This window comes from Perca flavescens, chromosome 16, assembly GCF_004354835.1.
Source record: "Perca flavescens isolate YP-PL-M2 chromosome 16, PFLA_1.0, whole genome shotgun sequence".
Taxonomy (NCBI): Eukaryota; Metazoa; Chordata; class Actinopteri; order Perciformes; family Percidae; genus Perca; species Perca flavescens.
The window spans coordinates 26,824,358-26,852,044 of NC_041346.1; the positions used below are offsets into that span (position 1 = coordinate 26,824,358).

Below are 27,687 nucleotides of genomic sequence, written 5' to 3' on the forward strand. Positions count from 1 at the left end.
GGGACCAAAGGCTGGCTGGAGGAATGCATATTAATGTTAAAAAAAAAAACTCATAAAGTGACATTTTCATGCCATGGGACCTTTAAAGCGCAATTAGATCAATAGTTGCATCTTACTTAATCAGAATCAGCTTTATTGGCCAAGTTTGCGTAAACAAACAAGGAATTTGACTCCAGTTAATCTTTGCTCTCAATGTAGGCCTACAACACTCACTTAACATAAAGAATAAAAACAGAAAGGACAGTAAGAAATATTTAAAAATAAATAAATACTGTTAAGTATACAGTATAACAATACAATTTACAAATTTACAAGAAATATACAACAATTAAAGAGAGGGAAGGAATAGTGAATTTGGAGCATCACACTGTTGTACTCCTCAGTCTATTTCCTCGTACTCCCCAGTCTATTTTCAGAGCTATAAACAGGGGGCGGAGCCTGCTTTCAGAAGGAGTGGATTTGGTGACGTCACCCGAGCCAGCGCCCCTGCGCACCACACAAGTTGGAACACGCGCTCACGGCTCAGGGGCTCACCCACCGAGAAGAAGCTCCAGACGTCAGTTGAAAACATGGCGTTGAGCAGGAGAGCTGTCACCAGTGTACAGAGGGGAACAGAAACCGCCGCCACGGCCACTGAGTTTCTCTAAAAAGAGTCAGCGACGGATTACATTCTGACTGCTGAAGCTAGCCGGAACACGTTTATCTGCAATTCATCCTTTTTTGTTGTTGCTACTTCTGGGGACTGAACGTAACGTTAAAGCCAGTAACGTTACAGGATTAGAACGTTTACCTGGACAATTTGACCACAGAATGTCTGCCGATTTATTTAGCTAGCTAGCTAGCTAACCAACGTTTATTTTCGCGGTAGGAGCTATAACGCTTAGTAGCTAACGTTATCGATCCTGTCAAGCCTTCAGCTATTTGGGTTATAACTCCTTGTGCACTCAGAGCTTAACGTTACTAGTCAGTAATAACAACATGATTCGGTGAACTGTTGCTGCTTAAATTGCTTATCACTCAAGTCCCGTGAGCGTAAATGTAATTCACCTGAGCGTCATATACCAAGTTGATATCATTTTTATACTTTAAAAGCCAAATAGCGTTGAGGAAATGTCAGACAATCAGAGCTGGAACTCGTCCGGTTCCGAGGAAGATGTAGAGCCCAGAGATGAGTCTGGACATCTTGTTGGCGTCGTCGATCTGAGCGGAGTCCTTAGTAAGGTAAGTCATGTTTTTGGCCAAACTTGATTTCCTCCGAGTTAGCTCGGTTAATGTCAGTCCTAATTCAGGAAAAAAAAGAGCCAAACAGCCAGGTGTTGTGGCGTTAATGCATTTGGGTTGCAGACACATAAACCCAGTGGGTATATTTCCACCACAACAAATAATGCGCAGCATTGCTTATGAATGGAATAGAAGTGACTGAGGGATGAGCCGTACTAAAAAGGGATAAATTAGCTGTAATGTGGAGGGGCTGATTCGTGTAATCAGACTCAATTATTTTGCTATTCAGGAGTTGACAGCTTTATTTTAACAGCAATTTGGGGAAATAAGACCAAATCTACTTAAGAATAACTAACTGATCATCAGCTGATGAACTCACAGGTTAATCTTTAATGATTGCCAGTGCCAAAACAAACTCTTATATCTGCCTATTTTTGTAGACACCGATGCTTGGGCAGTTTTTGTTGTTGGTAATGAGGGGATCAAAAGGGAGACGAAGGCTGGAAAAACAAGAAAAAGAAGAACTGTGCAATCAACTTGTGTTTGTTTTGGACCGAAAGATTAGCTCTGTCTTGCACGGCAAATACACCACTGTATAAAATTCACCGCTCAGGAATATGAGACCGGTAATCCCCACTGAAGCAAAAGGAAAGCTCCCCCCATTGAAAATGGGCAGCGGGGTATGTAATGCACCAGCCAGCTACATTAGCTCATAGATCCCTCTATTCATTTGCTGTGGTAATGAGTGGAGCTAAAAGTGCATAGCTCATTCCAGGTTTATACATGTGATATTACCTGTATATTAATGTTAAACCTGTAGTATTAGGTGTTCAGTTGCATAGACATGTTTGCACAATTCTGTTACCAGTATAATTAATTAGTGCAGCTATTATTTGGCCTAGTGTAACGATACATGTGCAGACATTACCGTTTCCCTATCAAAAAGATTAAAAGTCTCTTTGCTGATTTTGTAATCAAACGGCTCATTTCAAAAGGTTGAAGCAGGCCCTCTGCATAGTCCGTTGCCATGTCTACTATGATAATGCAGATACAGCAAAGGGTGTTAGTGTTATGGAAAAAATGATCAGTGATCCTGTAAATATTGCTTTAACAGTATGCAAGGTGCATGACTGGGATGTTGCTGGGATGCTGGTACAAGTGAACTGTTTGCACTGTGTGCACTGTGTAAAAAATAAATAAATAAATAAAAAAAGCTATTGTTGATCTGTTCTGTTTTCTTCAGTAAACAGACAGTTAAGTCTCCGGCTAGACGAAGTCTTGGTAACCTCTTTGGCCAAATGCTTCTGCTCACTTTGTTTTGGCCCAATTGAACACAGTTTTAATTAGTTAAGCTGTCACAAGCTAATGTGGCATTAATGCCACTGTCTCTAAACAGATGGCATGCTGACCCGCTAGCCTAGCATATTGTGAGATTAAGCCGATCTGCATTCAGAAAAGCTCACCTCTTCAATCATACTAAGCCCTTTACACGTCATAAAACTTATGAGGATTAATGAGGACATAAAATCCCACATGTGAGCCAGCTCACATCAGTGCAAACATACACATACTGTAGTTTTTAAGTTTGTAATGTACACTGAGTTGCCAGTGAAATGGAAACTACTCTCAAATAAACTGGAGACTGGAAACCTTTTCAATACAACATCCCCACAAAGTGCAGCCTCTAAACCATTTGAATAAACGTCCAAAGAACCAAAGTAGTAGTCTCATCAACAACAACTGGAAAGTGGTATTTATTACAATGACAAAATATTCCATTACATTGTAGAAATGTTTTTATTTCTCTTGATCCTCAGCATGCAAAAGATATTAAATAAAAAGTGCTTTATTTTTCAGTGGACAAATTACATCCATGGATGGCAGGACCGTTGGGTGGTCCTGAAAAACAACACGCTGAGCTACTACAAGTCTCAGGATGAGACGGAGTATGGCTGTCGCGGTTCCCTCTGGCTTAGCAAAGCCGTCATTACTGTGAGTACTAATGACTCTTTACTACAAAGCAGCGCTCCTCCTTTCTGTTGACTGTGCTTCAATATGACACAATCCTTTTACTGCAAGCAATGGAGCATATTTGACGAAAGCTCTGTGCTCTTGATTGCAGTTTTCGTTTTGCAATATTGGCCCTTTGAAATGTCTTACAAGAATGTACGCCGTTTGTGCAAGAGGGCTACATTTTCCAAGAAATAGGAACCATCACTCTCGCTATTAAGCCACCAAACAGCCACATTTACTGTGACACACATCCGCTGCTAATCGAGACCTTTGAGGATACTCTGTTATTTAAATTGCAAAGGTAGCCACAAACCATCCTTCATCACTTCACCCTCAGCTTCAGCTGATATTCTGAAGACTGTTCTAGTCAGACCTTCCATTCAGTAAAAAAGACAAACAACCAGGTGTTTGTGGAGTCTTGACCTTCTCCTTCTATTGGCTGACTGGCTGTAATATGGAGGGGCACATTTTTGTAATCTGACTCAGTTATTTTGCTATTCAAAGTTGACATAGCTTTGTAAACCTTTAAATAATCAGGTCAGCAATTTGGGGAACTAAGATTCATTACATATAAACTAAAGAGTATATTTTGCCATCGGCTGATGAACTCACTGGTTATTCTCTTTATTGGCAGTGCCTACGCAGACTATTTTACCTGCCTAAATGCTTGGACAGTTTTTGTTGTTGGTAATGATGTAAAGAACTGCAACTGTATAAAATTCATGAAATTTTACCTTTGGCCACACTTTTTTCCCCACATTGCATGCTTTGTTTAAATGTCAAGCAATGGCAACGGTGTGTCGCAATGTGATACAACAAAAATCATTTGCTGCTAATAAAAAAAATAAGTGTAAGTTGTGTGATGCTCATTGCGTTTGGTTTGGCTTGCTTGTGGAAACAACTCAGAAGAACTTTTAGCTGGAGCAAGAAATAGAAAATGCTGCTTCACTTTTATCCAACTAAAATATGTTTTTCAGTTTCCATTTTATGAACACAAAGTCAGGGTATTCTAACGCCGTAATATACCATCCAAATCAACATGAATGGGATAAGCTGATCACATGAGGCGCACACACCGATTCTGCTTCTTTGGGTGTTCTACCCGCCTCCCTCTCCTTCTCCCTTAGCCTCTCATATAGTTTAGAGAAGTTTGGTACATATTATACAAGATGTGATTCAGATGTTAGGCATCCACCATATGTTTCTATTAAATCCATGAAGGGATCCATGTGCAGGCCTAAGGCTTGACTTATTGTCGGCAATTCTAAATCAGATTAAGAACTTTACCCTGGATGTCTCAAAAACTTGTTCTTCAACTCAATGTGAAATTATTGTATTAAATAACTCCTGATTATGTCCAAAGTTATGTTTGAGCAAAACTGGCCTGTCAGGGGACAGTTCTAGTTTCACAACAACATGCTATGGTAACCCTTTACTGTAAACTCCATCAGGATTAGTAATGCTGTGTCACTCACTGCGTAGGATAGGCCAAGAAATTGGAGCAGCGGTAACCGTATCTTACAGTATATTGAAGCAGAGACTTCCAAAACTATCAAGACTTCTAATAATATACTGTCTCAGAGATCCAAAAGGGGCTACCACCATGCTAAACGCCGAGAAAATGAATCCCAATGCGTCAACAGTGATTGTGTTCACACTGTTGAACCTTGCATTATGTTTGAGTGGGAACTCAGGGTCACTCATTGACTGTAGCTCTGTATGAGTCTCTCTCTAAACAGTAACAAGGGAAATGAATAAGTTGCTGTTCCCAGGCAGCATAAAGCAGGCGTTGCTGCTATTTGTTCAGCTTCATCCATTCCCAGCTTACGTAAATAATAACCTCCATGTGGCACTCTACTGTAGTCATTTCTCATTCCAGTGGAAAATGCCTAAAAACTCTGGGGTGCCAGTATTTATCGGGTTTTTTTCCCCCCTTTATTTCTTTATTTCATATTAACTCTCAGACACAGATGCACCATGGTACAGAATGTTATCAGACATAGTTAAGAGTAAGGAATATCTACCTTCACATCTATCGTGGCCATAGACAATCTTTTCATTGACACCATCCTTCATTTTCACAGTTTTGAGGCTTCATACTTTGTGGTTTCAATTTGGCCCAGAGTCAGGAGCTTGGATCAGAGGCTGCTGATGCCGTGGGAAAAAAAAAGAAAAAAAGAATTCTGAATAAAGAATAAAAGCTTCCACAGAAGACTTATCATACTGTATGCATTAGGGCTAAAATTAATTCTTATTTCCATTATAGAGTAAATCTTCTGATATTTTTTTCCATAAAATGTCAGAAAATAGTGAATACTTATTTTCGGACATGCTGTCCTCCTACTTCAATGCCAAACGAATCTCTCTCTCTCTCCCTGACCCTGTCTTTCACTGGTTGAAGCCTGAAAATATTGTAATCAAATTAATAACATAACTAATTACACTGGTGGGACTGTTGAGCTCTGTTTCAGACCAGTACCTCCGGTTCAGGCTGGTCCTCATCCTCAACACGAGCCTTTTTCACGGAAAATACTTTTCAATACTCATCTGGATTGAAACAGCAAACATTCAGTGTAAGAGTAAAAAAATGACATAACATTATTTAAAATACGTTTATTTGATTCACAGCTGCTACATATACAAAATGCATGCATGCAAAATGTCGAGGACCTCGACAACCCAACTGCATTTTACCACAAACTTGCTTAACTTACTAGTGATCTTTCTGAAGCAGGCGCAATTGTTTTTTTGCTAAGAGTCGGGGCGGTGATTGTGTAAAAGGGGTTGAGATATATATACCAACCTTTTTGTTAACTTGTGAATTTTGCCAGCAGTCTTCTCTCCTTTATGAAGACAGACGCTGTGTGCACGGTGGGCTCGATGGCATTTTAAGCCTCCAACGTCGCCTTACAGGTAGCTTACCCTCACCTTAACCCTAACTATAACCATTGCCACGCTGCCTGGAAGAAGACTTTGGGGGCTAAAAACACCAAACACCGCACGGTGGGAGGAGCTGTGTGTGTGTGTGTGTGTCTGTGTGAGCGAGACACAAGTGACAGAGAGGCAGAGGAGAGCAGGGAAAGGAAATGCAGAAAAACGGGTTTTAAATAGCGTTTAAATAGCGATAGTGAGGCGCACTGCTACACATTAGGTGCGGGGAAACACTGAAAGAGAAGTCTGTCCTTGAAGTTGCATTGAGTCATTCACAGATTTCAGTTAGGGAACTAAATGTTGAGAAACCTGGGCAGACCTGAATGCGTGATATGTTCATTGCAGAACAACCACAGAAAATGTCCGGAGGCATTTCTCAAATGAACAAATTGACAGTATTAAAAACCCAAGATTGGTGCTATGGTTGCTAAACCAACCTAGGCTCGTACGACCAAGGACACACATACTAAAGGCTAGCTTAGCAGATAACATGAATCAACTCTCCTATCCCTGCATGCTGCATTTAACCTTGAGCATGAGACCTAAGCTTGCCTGAGTGTGAGTGTGTCTCTTCCCTACGTCTAATAGGGGTTGTACCGTGTTTGGGACTCACCCAGCCGCTTTTCGTCTGCCCTCCCGAACCGGCCTGCTCGCTCCAGTGTAGTTGTTCAGTTTTAAAAAATGAACATAGTTGTGGCGCGTGGGGAAACAAGAGCACCTTCTGTCTTCATCAGGTTTCTTAGTGTGTCAGCCTGCAGCTTGCTGGGTTTAATTGATTCCAAGCCAACAAGCTGCAGGTGCAGCTTGTTGGCTGTTTAATTGAGTCAAAGACCATACCCCGCATATTTGCATATGTCAATCTGATCCTGTCAATCAGGTTAAAACCACACCTACTCCCTACCATCCCCGGTTCCTCCACTTCGTTCCTTCCACGCGTCTTAGTACGTCCCACCTAGGAAGCATGGGAGAGACGGAGGAAATCATAGGAGGAGAGAGGAAACCAGGAAATGTGTTTATAGTGGGACGAGACGTCCTTTCCTCTGAAGCGTCATGTGAATTTGTCAGCTGTATGGACGGAGTTAGCAACAGCTTTCCGCTGCACGGCTTCCGGAAAGGCTACTCTCTTGTATCCTCGCTCACGGCTCCTCAGAGATCCCTCCTCAATCCTTGATCCTCTGTCCTCGGGGCCGGAATAAGAGCTTTGAGATGGCCTTCACGGAGGAGTGCCAGAACAACTTCCGGTTCAACCAACAAGAAGCAAGGAGCTATTAAATGAGGGATGTGAGATGCACTATAGACTGAACACAATAAATTAGCCATAAAAACAGCTTACAATAAAATGCAATCAAATATACTTTAAACTACTGCCTCAAGTTTCATCAGACCTGAAATAACATCTGTTTGACACAGGCTTGACTAAAAGGAAGGATATATTAAAGCGCTGCATTAATAGGTAGGTCACAACAAGCACTGTCTGTTTGTGTTCACACCCACCTTTGTTACTCGGAAACTTAAGGACACTGAATTAGATACCATTCAGTGTAACTTACAACCAGCATATCTGTTATCCAGTTAGTCTATGTTATCCTGGACTGGATTAAATAGAAATTTTAACTAGCTCACTTTAAAATACTGTTGCATCGACTGTTGCTAATAGTTCATCACCCTATGTTCCGTACATTCAATGACAAACATGAAAACCATTCAACTCTTGTGTTGACATGGACTATCTCGTCATGCTCTTCCAAGTTGCAGGTACATGTGAATGTAAGGTTGTTTGTTGGCGCCAATGTGTCTCTTCACACCACTTCCTTCAAAGGCTGCTAACCACCATTTCCATTTTTAGATTCATGGTCAGTTATTAAGAGCACACTGGCCTACTTGTAGTTCCCTCTCTCACTGGAATAGTGAGTAGTGCAGACTGATTGTATAGTAGCTTAGTGCTGGATTGTTTTTAGTTCTTCAAGGCAGGGGCTCTGGATGCAACAGTTGGGCTTTTTTTTCCCTCTCCATATCTGTCACAAAGGGATATGGAAAGCAGATGACTTAAGGTCAGTTGGAGATTGAATAGATCGTTGGGAATGACGTCAGGCGTGGTGGAAATTGCAAAGTTTCTTCAACTAGGAAATGAGACTTCCTCATGACTTGTGACTTCCTCTACATAAAGGGTCATGATGAGGGTCAAGAACCACGTGTGTGTGTGTGTGTGTGTGTGTGTGTGTGTGTGTGTGTGTGTGTGTGTGTGTGTGTGTGTGTGCGCGCGTGTGTGCGCACGTGTCGTTATCAACCTTGTTTTTTTAGCCTTGCCTTTCACTCTGACCACTTGGTGAGTCAGTGTTTCCTGCACAAGGGGGGCCATTGGGATCCCGTTTTGATGTCCTAAGTCCACAGAACGATGTTCCTGGCAACAGGCCTCAGTAATAATGATGAAAGAACAACATACTATATTAGTCTGAATCTCCTCTGAAGACAGCATAATTATGATTTAAATTTGCACAAATGAGTAAAGAAATCCAGTTAGGTCTGGTGTAGCCACGGTTTCTCAGTGTTTGCATTGGTTTCAATCCCACCTATGTTTTTTTTTTTAGGTATTGAAAATCACAAGCTTTTTTTTTTTTGTTGTTGTATGAAAGGAGCTCCCATCCTTCAGTTCTGGAGACTGTGACTGCAAACACGTACACACCAGCCCAAAATGGTTTGAAAGGGAGAGGACAGAAGGGCAGTCTTTTTGAAGCTGAGTTGGAAGTTTGCGTTTGAAGAAAATAGAGACAGAATGTCTCATGTCTCATCATTCGGTTTTGGCATGTCTAGTACTTGTTACACTGCGGTACAGGCGGAAAAAACAACTTGATATCTTTAGCTGTAAATTATTTCATAGTATTAGTTTCTCCCCTTCTTTTACGGTTTTCCCTTCATCATGCTCTCCCTTATAAAACCATAAAATTGAAAACTATCCAAAACAAATAAGACACAGAAAGATGAGTCCCTAGTATCAAAGACGTTGACACTGACTATCTGAATGTGTGATATATTTAGGGTTGCGCTACTGCTGGGCCCCACAAAAAGGGAGATATTTGGCCGCTCTTAGAAATAGTTGCTGGCAGGGGCTCCTCGCCATCAACAATAAACAAGGATGATCACACAATCCTCTGAATTAACAAAAACGGCTCAGTTGTGTGTCTGCTTTGGTATCTTAGCGGGCAAGACTTTCACTTTTGTGTTGTGGTTATTTTGTTACACACACACACTGGGCTTCTTCACGGTCTACCTGTTGTCCTGGATAGTTTTAAAAATGTATTAAGTAACATTATACAAAAGCTTTCAAGGTATGGCAAAGATGTATTTCCTTTTTGATTTATTTCTCATTTGACTTTGTCCTTTTTAACCGGGCAAGATAATTGAAATATGGATTTGTCCTGGGCTCCAAAGTGCTTTGCTGCAAAACGCTGCAATACTCATCCATCCATTTCTTTATACCTGCTTGTCTGGCTTGTTGGAAGGCATTCCAGCATGCACCGACTAGGCAACCGAAATTCTCCAGCTCTTCACATTGTTGTCACGTTGTTCTTCTACACCATCACCCTGTGGTTTCTCGAGTTGTTCATTCATCAATCACACGCATGCACAAGCAGACAGACTCACAAACCAAACACTGCAGGGTTTTTTTTTGTCCACTTTCCTTTGACATAGGGCCCAGGCTGAGATCAACGTCAGCATTTCGTGTCATCTGGTAATGTGCAATGCTGCTAAAATAACCTTCCAGTGATGGATTGTTATTTACTGTAGCCTTGGATCCCAGTAACCTTCTCTGACCCAGTGCAGGATTTCATTCCCCAACCCTGGCTTCCAGTCGGTATACCCATGACCCCGTAGTCCAGAGGGGATCGAGAGGAATCCATTTTCTCATTTTCCTAGCAACCAAATGACACTAAAATCCCATCCACTAACCAACCAAACACTTGCAAATTGTGTGGAACACTCCAGCGCTCTCTGTAATTCCACATGGGTTTAGTGTAGTATAGTCATAGGAGTTACTTATTTTGTGGTCAGTTCTTTTATTTTCCTTTCTGCTTGTAATATTTTTGTTCTTTTTGGGGGGGTTTTTTCAGCAGAAAAAAATCTTTGTGTTTTAGAAGAGAAGGAGGCCGTTGAAGTTGTCTGTTGATCTTTTTGACTTGCTAATAACAAATGGAAGGGTTAAGGAGGCAACACATTTGTTTCCTTCCTCCCTTGGTGCTTCCTCTTTTTGTCGGTTTATGCCACTGATGTTGATCGTGTGTGCCCATGCTGCTGGTAACTTTTGAAATGAGCATCTGCTCTGGCAAGCTTCCAGCGTTCAGCCTCATGGTGTGCATTATTGACATGGAGCATCTGGTCTTGGCCTCAGTTGCCGTCCAGGTGTCGGGCAACACAGCCAAGTCGCACTCCTCCAATGAAATCTCTTTAAAGACACCATAGTGGGCCATTTAATACTCTGCCAACTCACTGAAGTAATACAATCTTCGGTAATGGTTTTTGGGCTCAGGCTGTCTCTGGGAACTTGCATTCTCTGGTTCTTTTTTTGAAGATAATTTTTTGGGGGCTTTTCCCTTTTATTATATAGTGACAGTGGATAGACATGAAAGGGTGAGAGAGATGGGGGATGACACACAGCCAAGGGCAGCAGGTCGGATTCCAACCCACCCGCTGCAGGACTCAGCCAACGTGGGGCGAACACTCTTACTGGGTGAGCTATAGGCCGTCCCAGTTTAGTTTTATTATAGCTTGTCTACGTGAAAATAAATGTTTTAAGCTGCGTTAATTTTGTATAGGTTAAATAGAGTTGGTAGACAGGATTAATCCATAAAGTATAATTATATAAAATAAACTTATAATAACCTATTGATTCGCTAACCCAAATAATCGATAAATGCATTAATTTAACAAACACTACAGTTGTTAATTTCAATCACTAATTGTTTCTCTCTGAAAGTGCTTATTGGTGCAATCAGCGGCTGTAGTTGTCCTTGCAACGTTGCAGACTCGTGGCCCTCCACAGATTAATCATTGCATTTATTGCGCATTTCAGATTCACTAAAACATCCCAGATGTGTTTATTGACTTGTGGTCAACAGAGGAATGCAGAAGTCTCTTCTCCGATGCGGTTTCTTTCTTTTGCTTACAGTCTAAATTGCAGTCTCTGGCATTCCTGCTCATTCAGTGTTTTCCAGTTCTTTGTTTTTCTCAAGCGGTGTCACCAGCCAGGCTCGAACAAGCCGGAATCTCAATCATATATCAGCCTCTTCTTTTATTGGGATTAGACCTTGAGAGTGATTTAGCATCGGGACTCACTGTAGAGGAGGTGTCCTTTCAGAAGGCCCGATGCATTTCGTAAATACTACACAGGTACCATTGCTGTCACCATCATTCTGTCCACCGCCACCCTCCCCCAACACACACACACACATACAGTCCTTGGTTGCTCGCCGTGCCGGCGCAGCAGATTCACAGCGCTGACAGCACATTGAAGAATATGCTCCATCCTGCAAGTTGCCTTAAAAGGCCAGTTGTCTGCCTCTTCTCCTACAGGACGGTGTCTGAAAATGGAGGCTGCTGTGCCTCTAGTACACCCCTCATCTTCTATCTCTGTGAGATATATAGATATTTACTCCCATCCCTGTGACTGGTGGATTGCCAATGTTTCTAGTTGTTAAAGCCATCTCAGGAACAGATTGTCGCCCACCATACATGTAGCGCACAGGAGAGGGTTAAACTGTTTGCTATTTCAGTGTCAATTTAATAGCAATTTACATGGATGGCCATCTCTCACATATGCCTCTCTCTCTGCTCTTGCTGAGCAGGAAAGAGATTTATGTTTCCTTTTGCTATGAAAAGAACGTGACAGCATTATCACAGATATCAAGCCAGCTGGGTTCCTATAACTGGCCTCATTTCACAGAGTCCTTCAGTATCTGATCCTCTCTCTGCTTCTATCAGATGTCGGAGAGAGGATTTGATAATGATATTAAAATGGATCAGCAGCGGTATACTTTCAGTGTATACTGACTAGGGACGTAACGATGCATCGTGAATCGGTTGAAAATCAATGTCTAAATGTGTAAAGATTACAACCAGTTGAGATTTTAAAAAATGAATTGCGACGCAATCTTTAAACAGCCTGTTTTTTTTTCTTCTATTTATTTATTTATTTTGAAGTGGGATTTGTTTTAAAACTCTCTTTTTTAAGATTAAACCCAATTTCAGTTGCACTTTTGATAAGAGAACACATCTGTTGTTTAGCACAGTTTATATAAATAAAGGAATATGTTTCAATCATTTTTGTGCAGCTGACATTCTTCAAAAAGAACAGTGTGAGAAAATCGTGTTGTGAACTCAAAAATCGTGAATCGTATTGAATTAGGAGTCGAGTGTATCGTTACATCCCTAAACGCTGTCTAATCTGACTTTTTGTTCTGTGTCCTTCTTCCTTTTTTAGCCTCACGAGTTCGACGAGTGCCGGCTGGACATAAGCGTAAACGACAGCGTGTGGTACTTAAGAGCACAAGACCCAGAGCACAGACACCAGTGGATCGACTCCATTGAGCTGCACAGGGTAAGTCACGCAACACGCTAACACAGCAGACAACAGACTGCTGGCATCAAAAGAAACCAAAATCCTTGTCACATTTGCAACAAATAAGAGTCATTTAATACAAGGTTGGATTTGTGAATGTGTGCTTATTGGATGCGTGTGTGTGTTTCTATCAGAGTATCAGAGAGGGAAGGAGAGAGAAGGGAGGAATCCAGGGAGCAATATTCATCCCCTCACCACTGGTGCGTTTGTTGGCAAGTCTGTAGGACTGAGTGCTTCATTTGTCTTTAGCACCGTACTCTGTAGTGTTTGTGTTAACTTGTGTTTATTTAGCCCATCAAATTCTTACTGTGTGAAATAGTTTTATCCTAGATGCTTAACGATTGGTGCGTGACTCATGTAAAGGCGTATAACAAAAGGCCCGCTTAGCTAAAAGTTATCTTCACCTTAGACAAACATTTGGCTCAGAGTTAAGATAATCCCTTTATATACACAGACATTTAACATATGGGTAACCCTGAAAAGGGTTAAAAGACTTACTGAGAAAGCTGTGTGAAACACACATGCAACAGATAACCTGTTTTTAAAGATTTTCTGGGGACAACGCTGAAAAGTTTAGGTTAAAGTGCCCTGGAGGAGAGTCCATTAGCCCCGGACTCATAGTCGCGGCTTTCTGGCTTTTTTGTTTGCCTAAAATATCATTTGTTCATTCATTCATTCATTCATTCAATCATAATTTATACTCAAAAGATCATTGAGGGGCAGCCCTCATTTGCAATGACATTGAGTCAGAAAACAAAGACAACAACACCATCATAAGAACAGAGAAAGACACTGACATTTTGGAACTATTGACTATTGTGATAAACAGATCAGGACAACCAGGATGCAAAAGAAATACAACTACGTAAAGCAATTACACGTAGAAGTTTAGAGTTCCAAAATCAGTTTCCTAAAAGGTCCAAAAAGGCACAAGTGAGTTGATTTAAAGAACGTGTTGTATTTTGTTCCACGAGTCAGGTGCACTAAATCTAAAAGCAGTTTTTCCAAGTTCAGAGCGAGCTCGTGGAACATGAAGTAAAAGCCAAAAAAAAAAAAAAGTATAGACACGATACCAGTGAGTATCGTGTCTTTCTTGGAGAGAAGACCATCCAACCCTGTCATATAAAATACAATGTGTATAGACATAGACATTACTGGTTATAAATCTCAAGTCGGAGCAATAGACTGAGTCTAGGGATTTAAGAGTTGATGTCAGTACAATGTGAATTTACACAGGGCTGAAATGCAAGTTCAGCCTTTTAAGTGCTTTGTGAAAAGCCTTGTATTGCAAGCAGAGCAAAAGTACCAGTGCCCATTTAATTCAGTCAATGTGAAGGACAAAAAAGCAGATTGCAATCCCCTACTGTTGACTGAAGACGACAGGAGCACCTACAATCTGTTTATGGTCGTATAGACACAGCAACCAACCATCAAATATGTAAATTATGTTTTGCATTGTTGATGTAAAGTATCCCATGAGTGTTTATGGTAATTTTATTTTTCATCCTAGCCATAGAGGAAAGAGAAAAAAGACAGCACAACGTCAACAAAAAAGTTTTGTTATACCAATGTGTATGTTTGAAAGTCTTAATCTAAGGCAGACATAATCCAGAGTGGAGCAATAGTTGCAAATCTGTCTGACATAGATGAGTAGTAGGCACTCACCACACCTTCAGCCCGTCTGCCAAAACACATGCATGCTCAGTCATAGTCCTTAGTTTGGGAAATCCCCCCACCCCCCCACCCCCCAAACCCCCCTGTTCCCTCATCACTCACTCATCCCAGTACCGTAGAACCACTGTGACTCATGCACACACACACACACACACACACACACACACACACACACACACACACACACACCATCCCACCCATTATGAGTCACCGCTGAAAACTCTTCTTCTAGAAGCCCCCGCTTCATTATTCAACCCAGCACTCAGCAGCCCAGCGTCTCCAAGGAGACGCAACACATAAACAGCAAACAGCTCAGGCTTCTTAGTTAGAGAGTGAAATCTAAAAGCAACACTTGTTTCTAGGATACTTTCTGTTAAAGTAAACTGTGCTTGTTTATTTTCAGTGTGCACTGACAGCCATATGGCATAAATTCCCAGTAATGTAAGGTCTTCTTCTACGCTAATTTTATTGTTTTTATTTTTATCACTGAAACCGCTTTGGGACTTGGATAAGTCTGTTTCTGCTCAGGGCAGCTTTTCATAAGCACCAGGCTTTATGTCACTAGTTAGGAGTGGGAACGCACTCGAGCTATAATCACCCGACACATAAACACTCATACACCTACTCAGTGTTTGCCATGCTGCGTGCATCTTAAGAACGTGCGTGCGCGTGTGTGAGAATTACCATACGTACAGCTGAGATTGTTGACAGGAGACCCAGCTGCTGATAAATGTTACTTTTTACTCCATTTTTTATTTCTGATTTTCTGATTTTATCGAATGATGTAGCTGTAACAAAAAACTTCTGCTTGCTTGTCTTTTTTTTCTTTTGCGTTGTATTCATTTATTCATTTTTCATTCATGTAACATTCGATATAAAAAAAGACAACAGCAGCTGTTGAAAACCCATCGAACAAAACAGAAAAAAGGGTTAAAAAAAAGAGAAAGGGATAACATAATTAATTTCATTAGCCCATTTCCTTAATTTACATGCACGAAAAGAAATACGTTGAAGTTCAAACCTATTTCATCCTACCCCTTAGTAATTAAATAATTTACAAAGACTCAATACAATCATAAAGCTTGGCATACATGTCACATATCACGCCCAAAGTTACATAATAACAGTTAAATACTGTACATATTTTAAACAAAGAATCTTAATCTTAATGTTCTTATCAAACTAATGGTTAAACAGCCCTAATGCAAACAGTTAAGATGTGCTGATGAAGTCAGCAGGGCGGCAGTATATCGGCTAAAGGGCAAACAGGACTGACTGAAATCTTATGTGAATACAGACGGAGTTACTTCTGGCCAATGGCCGACAGTAACCCCAGCCTCTTACAACTGCCAGTCACGTGCGTTGACATTTCCTGCCCCCTGGTGGTTGTAATTGGAAGTGTCTCTTAAAGGGAAACCCATCTCCGTTCCTCCTTTCCGCCAGTATCTCTCTGTGCCGTTGAACTCTCTCTCTCCCGCCTCTCTGCTGTCACCGGCCATCTTTTCTTAGGGCCAGGATGTTATGTAAGAGGTGAGGGGGGGGAACCAGTCAGGCTTCCAGGAAGTCAGTTGATGTTTCAGTTGTGTTGCCATGGTCACTGAATCTGTGTCATGCTGTGCTTCTGTTAAGGTCCCTTACCATATCCTGTTTACCGGTTCATTACAACATTAAGGATATTAGTAAGGCTTTCTGGAAAGCTATTTTTGTAGTTTCTAATAGGATTTCAACCTTGTGTACATCTTTGGATGTAACACAAAAGTAACTTAAAATAGAAACATAAGTCATTACCTATTACCATTACCATAGGTTACTTGAAGGTATCTACATAAGAGTGACATGACACTGTCATGAACACATGAACCCTAACCCTAACTTGTCATGACAAAAACCGAATGATACTTAATAAAAGAAGCGTTATGTCATGAACGTTTATGACTTGTTTATAATATTTATGACACGTTCATGACAGTGTCATGTCACTCTTATGTAGATACATTCAAGTAAAGTGTAACCGACTGTTGTACTTTAAGGGAAGAGAACAGCATTGTTAATGTTTTAATTAAACATTGGTGTGATGTTTAACTGACCAGAACAAATGGGACACGATGAGAATAGATGGAACACTTCAGATCAGACGGACAGCTAGAACAGAGATTACTTAGCTCAGTTTCAGTGAAGGATTAGTGGTGGTTAGAGCTTTGGTTTTGGGTCACTGGGTTTCCTCTAGAAGTCCCTGCTGGCTTGCGGCAGCTAAATGAATAACTATGATGTAAGTTAAATGGGCGTGAATCACACATTTTATCACGGTATGATATTATATTAATTCTTTGGACAACGATACGATATTTACTGATATCACAAAGTCTGACATATACATATACAATTTTGATTCAATTCAGGGGCCTGAGCCTGATACGAGACAATACATAAGCCCATTAACACAAGCATTTATATTCTATGTTTACAATAAGCAACTAAAATATAATTTGACAATTTACTTACTAAGCTCTTCCAGACATTTAAATTAAAAACAAACTACGCTTTTTAAGAAAAAGAATAAATATAAAGTGGGAATTTCAAAATCAAGGCGCAGCTTAAAGATGACGATATCAATCAATATTTTCACTTTGTATCATTTGATATTGGACCGTTGAGGTTTGAATCGATATATCGATATATTGTTACACCCCTAGTATGTTATTGAGTTAGGTTGCTTTGTGACAAGATTACTAACTTGTCTCTGTGTCTGTCCCCCCATCTAGGCTGACTCTGGATATGGCTCTGAGTCCAGTCTGCGGAGACATGGCTCCATGCTGTCTCTCACATCAGCCACCAGCGGCTTCTCTGCCACCTCCACATCCTCCTTCAAGGTCAGTTTTCTGGGTAATGTTTACTCTGGCTGAGGAAGTCATTGGCTTCCATTTTGTATCTGCAAACACAAGGAATTGTCTGTTATTTGTAGGCAAACACACATGCTGTTCATTTTTTCCAAATGTACTGGAATGGTTGATTTGTGGTTCGTAGAAATATAAACCAAGGCCTGACAACTCTGATGCTTTATTGTTGTTTTTTTTTAGAAGGGTCACAGCCTGAAAGAGAAGCTGGCAGAGATGGAGACCTTCAGAGATATCTTGTGCAGGCAGGTGGACACGCTTCAGAAATACTTTGACAGCTGTTCAGACGCCGTGTCTAAGGATGAGCTCCAGAGGGATAAAAGTAAGACCCACAGGCACCTACACTTCTTTTAACCACTATTTGTTTTATATTTTTGAACATACAGAACAGATAAACACAATTGAACAAGAACAACAACCCTCTCCCACCCCCCACCCTCTGCGGTCTCGAGGAAAGAAAAGCAAATAAACCAAAAATTAACCAATTATTTTGTTACACTGTAGGGGATCTGATTTTTGTGCTTTTAGATGAGAAGTGAAGATTATTTTATTGTGAAAATACCACTTTCCTGCACCTTTCCAATATCATTCCAGTTTTATTTGGGAGCTGAAACCATTAGTCGACTAATTGATTAGTCGATTGATTGAAAATGAATAAGCGACCTTTGATCATTTTGGATAAGTGCTCAGGTCTTCAGTTTTTTAAGCTAAAATGACAAACAGTGAAGATTTAATGCTTTTTTGTCATATATGAGAGTAAACTAAATGGTTTTCTTTCAATAAAACTATTTGAAGATGGCACATGCAAGAAATTATAATCATTTTTTTCAATACTTTTAAGCATTTTACAGACAAAACAATTATTATAATTATTATTATTAACCAATAGATAAATAGATTTAAGAAAATAATTAGTTTGTTGAAGCCTAGTTTATTTAATCACGTAGCTGTTGCATTAGGTGTAGCAATGTGCGGACATATTGAAATGGTACAATGTGACACAAAGCTATGTTAAAAGTAAAAAAGGTGAATTCTGGGAACCAAAAAAGAGAATTGATTACAAAAGATAAGGCTAACTTGTTTGTTGCAAGACACTGATATGGCAAAGAAAATCTTTGGCTTGCATATTACATGTATAGATTGTGAAGAAAAAAAATATTTGGAGTGCAGAAGGAACTTGCAGTGAATCATGTATACACTGGTCTTTGTGTTGTGACTCAGGCAGCAGTTATTCTACAAGCCCCCTCACCCTAACCCCATCTCGGCTGGCTGAACATTTGCTCATGGCAGCCTGCACTGGGCGCCTGTGGATGACCACATTGAATGAAGCCCTGCTTTTGTTCTCCTCACCTCTCTCTCTCCGCTCTCTCTCTGTCTCTCTCTCTCCATTCTAAAGATGAAACCAGACCATTGTCGTATTCTCCAGCACAGCAGATTTCTGTCAGTCTGATGGTGCGCTGTGCTGTAGCTTCAGTTGTGAATGGGCCACAGGGCGCCACCCTGCCCTGGAACACTGGTTGGCTCTCAGTAGGTTTCCAGCGAGAAAGGGCAGCTACCTGTCTCTGCCTCTCCTCTCTGAAACTTAAATTTCTCTTTTTCCAGTCGTGGAGGATGATGAAGATGACTTCCCTAACACCCGGACAGATGGAGACTTTCTGCACAATAACAACAACGGCAGCAAAGAAAAATGTGCGTGATGCAGACTTCAAGTATTTTTCTATTTCAACCCTAAATATGCATCGACTATCAAACTTAAAGTTTGGAAAAACAGCATTAGATATTGTTTATTAAGACGGCACTAGGGCTTCAACCGACGATTACTTTCATTGTCGATTAATCTGTCGATCATTTTCTCGAATAACCGATTCGTTGTTCCGTCTCTAAAATGTCAGAAAATGGGGATCAGTGTTCCCCAGAAGCCCAAGACGACATCCTCAAATGTCTATTTTTGTCCACAACTCAAAAGATATTTAGTTTGCTGTCACAGAGGAGAGAACTAGAAAATATTCACATTTAACCATCTGGAAGTAGAGAATTTCTACTTTGTGTGACAAGAGAATCACTCGAACAGATTAATCAATCATCGAAATAGTCCACAATAAATGTAATAGTTGACAACTAATCAATCTTTGCAGCTCTAGACAGCACAGATAAAAACACAAAATGTCTCAATTGCAATAACAGTTACTTGTTCTAACTTTGGCCTAACAAGAAATGTTTTGTCATAGAATGGAGATTGAGAAAATGTATGGTTTTTTTTTTTTAAAACTGATGTGTTCCTCCATATTAAATATATTTTCTTAAGTTTGTAAGGAATGGTCTTAACTGAAATGACAATAAAAAGACAATATTAGGTTAGGTACTTACCCAACACTGCGTACAGATATGGTGTTTGTTAGAACTAGCATTTGTTTAAGTCCCATGCTCCTCTTTTGTGCAGTGTTCCAGTCCTTGAGCCCCAAGGGAATCAATGGCATAGACTTTAAGGGTGAGGCCATCACATTCAAGGCTACCACGGCGGGGATCCTGGCCACTCTGTCCCACTGCATCGACCTCATGGTGAAGAGAGAAGACAGCTGGCAAAAGAGGGTCGATAAGGTTTGTAACATTTGGATCTAATTAGCCATGTTTCATCTACTTACCTGGAAGAAAGCCTGTGTTACTTTTAGTTTTTGTCAGACAGTGGTGATTGTTTTTCTTCGTTTATCTCCAGTAGAGAAGCATTCATCTACAACAACAACAACAACAAAGATGCAGGAGAGAAAGTTATTGTAGGATCTGTTTAATGATTCTGTATTTTTGTTCGTGTAGGAGATGGAGAAGCGGCGAAGAATAGAGGATGGCTATAAATCAGCCCTCAACGAGTTGAAGAAAAAGTCTCACTTTGGAGGGCCAGATTACGAGGTGAAGTATAAAAGTCATCCGTAATGCAGCATTAAGTTTGTGTTGTGATAGAACTTCTGAAGTAACGTTCCCTCTCCCCTTTTTTATTGGCAGGAGGGTCCAAACAGCCTCATCAATGAGGATGAGTTTTTCGATGCCGTTGAAGCCGCTCTCGATAGACACGACAAAATAGAAGAACAGGTAAGCAAAAGATCAGATGCAGTGTTTTTACCACTAAGGTGATGTTAGATAAAAGCAATGAGATACTTTGAAGGTAGTAGTATATTTAAAAAAATAGTAGGGCCGTCAATCCATTCAAATATTTATTCCAATTAATAGCATAATTGGTGAACTCGCAATTGATCACAAATTAATCTTTTTTTTCTTTTTTTCATCTGTCCTGAATGTACTTTAAAGGGGATATCTTTAACGTTTATAATGCTTTTATCAACATGAATGCTCTTGATGGGAAATATAAGAAGCTTCGGCTTCATCCCGCTCCTTTTCAGACAGTTTGAAAATATTATTGGTAACACTCTATAAGATATTGTTTTTTCTCTTTGGTGTTTTTTTTATATTTTATTTTATTGTTATTTTTTATTCGAAATCAATTAAAGAAAGAGAGGTGAAGGTCCTGAGGGAGTTTTTTGTAAATAAAGGGTAATGCTTTAGCAAGAGCAGAGTGTGGGATTTTTTTCCTTTGCTCCAAGTTTATAACGCACCTGCACAGAAGAATTTTTGGATGTGCCAGTCGTTTCTTTAAACAACGTGCGTGCGTTAATCGCAGGTCAAAGAAATTTGTGGCGTTGAAAGGAGTTTGCCTTCACTCATTGTTATCGCGTTCATTTTGACAGCCCTAAAATAAAAATAAAAAAACAGAGAATTAATTATTTCTGGACACATTTTTTAATTTCAAAATGTTGTGATTTGTTTGTGCCCAGTCTCACACTGACAAAACGAGGATACAGAGATCCAGCCCAGTCCCTCCCGGAGACGTCTATTCCAGCACCGGCACGCACAGATTCGCTGACAAGGTAGTCCAGCCCTTTACTCCCTAAAACTGTACACAACCTACAAGATACTTTCATCAGTCCACCTGTCCCTCCTCCGCTTCTTCACGGTCCTTATTTTTCTCATTTTCTTTGAATTTTACATCTCATCCTTTTGTGTAACTTTGTCTCTTCCTCTCCCCCATTTTTGTCTCTCCATCATCCCCTCTATTCGTCCCTGTAGCCTCATAGTCAGTCCTCCCCTGTTGTGATAGTCAGGGCCCCTCCTCGGGACGTCCACAGATTCAGCGCAGAGGTAACTCACTGTCCAGGCTCAGCCAGTCCCCCTTCCTCTGTGTTTCCCCCGTCTACACTAAACACCATGTTTGTATGACTGTTGAATCCCCAGTAACTGTTATAACCATCAGACTCATGAACACACAGGAACTCACTGTAACAGCATGAAGCATGAACTCCCCTTTATATCTGTGTGAAATAACTGTTTAGCCTACTGTTTAGAGGCATTGTGCTACCAGGTAGGGCTGGGCGATATGGAGAAAATCAGATATCACCGTATTCTTGACCAAATACATCGATATTGCGACGATATTGTAGAGTTGACAATCGGTGCTTTCACTAAATATTTTACAAAGAGATTTTAGATAATCATCAATAATGTGTTAAACAGTTTCAAGTGAAAATATAGAGAAGAAAAGAGAGATTTTTTTCCAGCTATATACTGACTGTTTGCATGCACAAAAGCAGTGCAATGTTAAAACATCTGTAATTCGTAAAATACATCATTGTATATCTCGATATGATTGATGATGATGATTTCATCATGATATGATTCCATTCAAAGGGGATAAATTATCACATTGAATTATTGCCCAGCCCTCCTACCAGGTCTGTTGTGTAACATAAGAGTTTGAATATAAACCTGCTTTGTACATGGAGTCTTTATGTCCTCCAGTGTTCATTTTGCCCCCCGATTTGTGTCCGTTTAAGTCCCAAAAAAAACTAGACCCTGTAAAATGTATCATTCTGTGCTGCTTCTCACGCTTTGGCTAGTTTGAACGCGTAACGTATGCCGACCGCTCGCGGATCGTTGTGCGGATCGAATGTATCTTTTAACCGGCTACACCTGCTGCGCACACACATGGCGTAGGATTGAGCTTTTGCTTCCGGGATTGATTCTTCAGTTTTTTTGGAAGCCGGCACAGCGCTGTGAAAACGACAATTTACTGTCAGCTGTTATCAGAGGACACACGTGAGGGAAACGAGAAATAGAAACCTGAAACTCTTAAAACGAAACTGCCAGTACACTCAGTGACAGTCATTAAGTCGTTTTCTGTATATCGGTAGTTTTAATTTAAAATAAATATAGACACTTTATGGTCCATTTCTGTGTAAAAGGGCCGCACACACCTTCGCTTAAAAAAATCGAAATAGAAGACTGTCCTATTTTTACACTTGTAGAGCGGCTCTCCGCCATGCATACATACACACCACTACGCGCTGCTCTCGTGTACGGTGTCGCCAGTTTTGTTGATTATAGTGGAAGCGTAGCGTTGGCCTTGACCAACTGCCAATTTGCTCGTTTGAAAGCTGGGGGAATGCATATTAATGTTAAAAAACCTCATAAAGTGACATTTTCTCCATTGCGTATTATGGAGCTGATTTCAAGTGGCAGTGTGAAGGCGGTGTTTATGCCATGCTGATACCTGGGGGCCTTTTCAAGTTGTCATTAACCGACCTCGCATCGTGTTTCTTGTGTTACAGGTGGAGGAGATGGTGCAGAATCACATGACCTACTCCCTGCAGGATGTCGGCGGAGACGCCAACTGGCAGCTGGTTGTAGAGGAGGGAGAAATGAAGGTACGAGGAGGTTTTTATTCAGGTTTCTCTACATGGAAAAGTTCCGCTGAGTCATACACTAAATTAGGAAGAACAAAAAAAAATTGAAGTTTCAGGTAACTTGAATTAGTCCTTAAAGTAACCACGGTGTTTTATTAAACCCAAATCAAAGCCTACGACATGTACACACATTAAACCTGATTATAAAATGATTTCACTAGAGCTGCAACAGATTAATCGATTTGTTGTCAACTATTAAATTAATCGGCAGCTATTTTGATAATCGATTAATCAATTTGAGAAATTATCTGATTCCAGCATCTTAAAATGTGAATATTTTCTAGTTTCTTCACTCCTATGTGACAGTAAACTGAATATCTTTGAGTTGTGGACAAAACAAGACATCTGAGGACGTTTTCTTGGGCTTTAGGAAACACTGATCAACGTTTTTCACCATTTGACATTTTACGGACCGTAGAAAATAATCAACGGATTTCCACAATTAAAATAACCGTTAGTTGCTGCTAGGACTGGGCGATATGGAGAAAATCAAATATCACGATATTTGTGGCCAACTACCTCGATATCGATACCGCAACGATATTGTAGTGTTGACTATTGGTGCTTTCACAAAATATTCACACAATGAGATTTTTGATAAATAATCATCAGTAATGTGGATATAATGACTAAGTGGGTAAAGGGCAAATAATAGACCAGTTACAACAGTCTGGTAAGTTCAGAGCATTACATCACTTTACTGTAATGCATCCTTTAAAACCAGGAAAAGAGTAGAATACTTATGCCATATTACAATATCCAAAATCTAAGACGATATCTAGTCTCATCTTACGATATCGATATAATATCGATATATTGCCCAGCTCTAGTTGCAGCCCTAGATTTCACTTCACCTTCAATTTTGCCGTGTGTGTGTGCAGGTGTACAGGAGAGAGGTGGAAGAAAATGGGATTGTTTTGGACCCGCTGAAGGCCACCCATTCGGTAAAGGGCGTGACCGGTCACGAGATCTGCCACTACTTCTGGGACACGACCTACCGCAACGACTGGGAGAGTAGGTCTTCCAACGCTGAAACATCGCTAGTGTAAATCTAGTTCTTACCATTGATGATATGACTATGAAACGTTTTAATGCTCCCATGTTCTCTGCCTCTTTTAGCCACTATTGAAAGCTTCAACGTTGTTGAGACGCTGTCGGACAACGCAGCCATCGTTTATCAAACGCACAAGGTAAGAGCTAGAAGATCCCAAACTAAATAACCACGACAGTGGAACGGATCCGTTTGTTGTCGTATATCAGGGTTTCCGCTGGGTCTTAAAAAGTCCAACATTTCAAAAGTGTAGGCCTTAAAAAGTCTTAAATTATCTCAAGTATTGGTATTGTCTAGGTCTTAAATGGATCACATCACTCCAGTACTGAAGTCTCTACACTGGCTTCCAGTGCCTCAAAGAATTGATTTCAAAAGGCTTTTGCTGGTTTATAAATCACTAAACGGTTTAGGGCCAAAATACATTTCTGATCTGCTGCTACACTATGACCCACCCAGACCTCTCAGGTGGTCTGGGACAGGTCTACTACACTATGACCCACCCAGACCTCTCAGGTGGTCTGGGACAGGTCTACTACACTATGACCCACCCAGACCTCTCAGGTGGTCTGGGACAGGTCTACTACACTATGACCCACCCAGACCTCTCAGGTGGTCTGGGACAGGTCTACTTGTTGTCCCCAGAGTCAGAACTAAACAGAGGGAAGCAGCGTTCAGTTTTTATGCTCCACATAGCTGGAACAAACTCCCAGAAACCTGTAGGTCCGCTGCAACTCTCAGTTCTTTTAAATCAAGGCTGAAGACCTATCTTTTTGATTTTGCCTTTCTTTAAATAATTGTTAATTTCTTATACTGCACTGTAACTTTTATTCTCGTATTTTATTTTATCATTTTCTAACTGCTCTTTAATGTTTTATGTAAAGCTCTTTGAATTGCCCTGTTGCTGAAAAGTGCTATACAATATAAAGCTGCCTTGTCTTAAATAATTTCACAATTCTTAATTTTCCTACGTCCATTTTATTATCCCGTGGTGTTCTAGTTTCTTTTTCCGCTAGTCCAAATATAATTTTGCTGTTTTACGACGACAAATTATACCAGCATGCAACTTATATTGCAGCCAATCAGCTTGCAGTGATTTGCGCAAGTCTCTTTCAGATTGTACCGCAGACATAAAACAGATTTTATTCTTGAGCTATGGTGAAGTGCAATTTCAGCGATACTTGGCTTAAAATTTTTTATTTAGGGCTCAGTTGATGTTTTGATAAAGGTCTTAAATTTCATTCATAATGGTCTTAAAAAGTCTTAAATGTGACTAAACGAAACGTGCAGAAACTCAAAATATGATCTGTTGAACGTAAAATGATAACCTATGCTAAATGATAAATAATGTGTGCTGCAGCGGGTGTGGCCTGCATCTCAGAGAGACGTGCTGTACCTGTCTGCCATGAGAAAGATCGTGGCCAACAACGAGAACGACCCGGACACCTGGCTGGTCTGCAACTTCTCCGTGGATCACGACGACGCACAGGTGAGCCATCGAGTCCTTTCAGATCCAGAATGAGAATCCTGCTGCAGCTGCTTTTTTCCTTAATTCCCCGTCCTGTCGTCCCACAGCCATCCAACAAGTGTGTCCGTGCCAAAATCAACATCGGCATGATCTGTCAGACCCTGGTCAGCCCACCAGAGGGAGATAAAGAGATCAGCAGAGACAACATCCTGTGTAAAATCACCTACGTCGCCAATGGTGTGTCAGTCTGTTCTTCTGGCTTCAGTTGATAAACTCAGGGTATCTGAAAAAGTGCATTTGAGAGTCTTAGAGTTACAAAAAGTCTTACATATGTTTTTTATTGATAGTATTTGATATTGACATTGTAAGGACAAACTATGGATAGATAGATAGATAGATATATATATATATATATATATATATATATAGATACCGATTTGCTTTGCTCCAAATGACAGACAGTATTAAATAACAATGCAAAATGACAAACATTTAAAACATCTTACGGATACATTTCTAAATACCTAAACAAGCTAGCATTAGCTTAATTCAGTATCAGGACAGTCACTTCACTTTATGTTACTTAACAGAAGGATTGACTTCTTTTGAGATTAAATATATGTCCATGTTGCTTAGTTTGGCATTTCTTTTGCATGAGCATCCAACAGCGGCACAAAGGTCTGTCTTTATGATCAGAACGGGTCCAATGTCCTTTCAAAGATGGCCGCGGCAGAGACGCATCTCACGAGCTATGTCTATACTGTATATCTATGAGGGAAAAAACTATAGGAAACCATTTTGACTGATTGGGATGTGCTTGTCAGTTCACACCTTGTTGCTGAGTAAAGTTGTGTGTCTCCTGTGTGTGTGTGTGTGCAGTGAATCCCGGGGGCTGGGCTCCGGCCTCCGTGCTCAGGGCCGTGGCGAAGAGGGAGTACCCAAAGTTCCTCAAGCGCTTCACCTCCTACGTCCAGGACAAAACTGCTGGCAAACCCATCTTATTCTAAGGTGACGCAGGAGCCCAAAGTTTGATGTATTCACCTTTCCCTTCTGAACAGGGTTCAAAATCTACTTTTTGTGCAAATGTTACCAGCCACTCAATAGATAATAGGGAATTTTATAATTTTTTTTTGCTGGCAAGTGAAGCAAAGCTACCAGCCACTTGCATATCAGTGTCCCCCCTCCCCCACCTGAAAGAATTACAAAATTATAGAATTATGCTATATATTCCACACACACACTAGCCACGTGAGAGCATGCTGATCTCGCGAGCTCCAGTTTTCCACTCGAAGATCAATCAGCGTTGGTTTATAGGCAGGTTTAGGTGTGACACAACGAGAAGCGACAGTTCAGTCTAAACAACGCGTTCGTCTTCCACGGATGAGATGAGCGTAGCTATCGCAGCAAGTTTTATCTGAATTAGAAAGTATTCCTTCATTGAAAGAAGAGCAAAAAAAAACAGCACTAGAGGCTTTTCTCGGAGGAAAAGATGTTTTTGCTCTTCTCCCGACTGGAGAAGAGTTTGATCTGATTGGTTGATTTGGCCCGTCTATCACCAACATAGGTGGTGATAGACAGATGGTTTATCCAATCAGCTAACCAGTATTTTCGCTCCTTCCCAAAAGTTCCCAGATGGATATGCCCGAGCAAATGCGAAGCAATCCATCTGGTGGAGTCAGGTTACACACACACACACACACACACACACACACACACACACACACACACACACACAAAAAAAAACAAGATGCGCAAGATCAATCTGTTTTCACACATTCAGGCAATTAAACTTCTCGTTCCTCGCCTTGAAAGTTCAATTCACACCCCCAGGGGAAACACTGCATATTTTGCCTGGTGGCTAGTTCTAATTTTGAACCCTGCTTCTGAATCTTTACTCCGTGCATACCTTGCAAAAAATGATAACCTGAAGCGTCTCCATCTCTCCAGTGCGGAGACACGAGGCTTCAAGGACCCAGCGTCTTCAGACTGACTGCTGCTCTGCTGCCGCGACCAGACAAGTTCCTCCACGTGGTTTC

At 40.7% G+C, this 27,687-nt stretch overlaps 2 protein-coding genes across 5 annotated transcripts in view; one reads left to right on the forward strand and one right to left on the reverse strand.

The window, feature by feature from the left end:
* The window catches only part of LOC114571424 (synaptic vesicle glycoprotein 2C), an 82,601-nt gene extending 75,718 nt beyond the window's left edge, over positions 1-6,883 (reverse strand). Inside the window, exon 1 of the mRNA XM_028602353.1 lies at positions 6,779-6,883. The gene's annotated coding sequence lies outside the window, so the exon portion shown is untranslated. The remainder of the gene's footprint in view (positions 1-6,778) is intronic.
* LOC114571425 (collagen type IV alpha-3-binding protein) lies at positions 490-27,687 on the forward strand. Of its 4 annotated transcripts, XM_028602354.1 has the most exons (19): positions 491-1,221; positions 3,079-3,213; positions 12,641-12,757; positions 12,913-12,978; positions 17,215-17,322; positions 17,530-17,668; positions 18,949-19,035; positions 19,787-19,944; positions 20,158-20,250; positions 20,344-20,430; positions 21,171-21,263; positions 21,463-21,534; positions 23,001-23,096; positions 24,017-24,149; positions 24,255-24,325; positions 25,544-25,672; positions 25,759-25,888; positions 26,531-26,659; positions 27,599-27,687. In XM_028602354.1, exons 1-18 carry the CDS (start codon positions 1,111-1,113, stop codon positions 26,656-26,658), a joined length of 1,953 nt encoding a protein of 650 aa, XP_028458155.1. In that variant the 5' UTR covers positions 491-1,110; the 3' UTR covers position 26,659; positions 27,599-27,687. The 4 variants fall into 4 exon arrangements, with proteins under 4 accessions (XP_028458156.1, XP_028458155.1, XP_028458158.1 ...); XM_028602355.1 differs by lacking the exon at positions 12,913-12,978 and having other exon boundaries at positions 490-1,221; XM_028602356.1 differs by lacking the exon at positions 21,463-21,534 and having other exon boundaries at positions 492-1,221.

Excerpts from the sequence above, each read along its gene's own strand:
- LOC114571425 (XM_028602354.1), top strand. The coding sequence starts at position 1,111 with ATGTCAGACAATCAGAGCTGGAACTCGTCCGGTTCCGAGGAAGATGTA. Across the intron at positions 17,323-17,529 it reads CCTCCACATCCTCCTTCAAG|AAGGGTCACAGCCTGAAAGA; the intron begins GTCAGTTTTCTG and ends GTTTTTTTTTAG. Across the intron at positions 25,889-26,530 it reads AATCACCTACGTCGCCAATG|TGAATCCCGGGGGCTGGGCT; the intron begins GTGTGTCAGTCT and ends GTGTGTGTGCAG.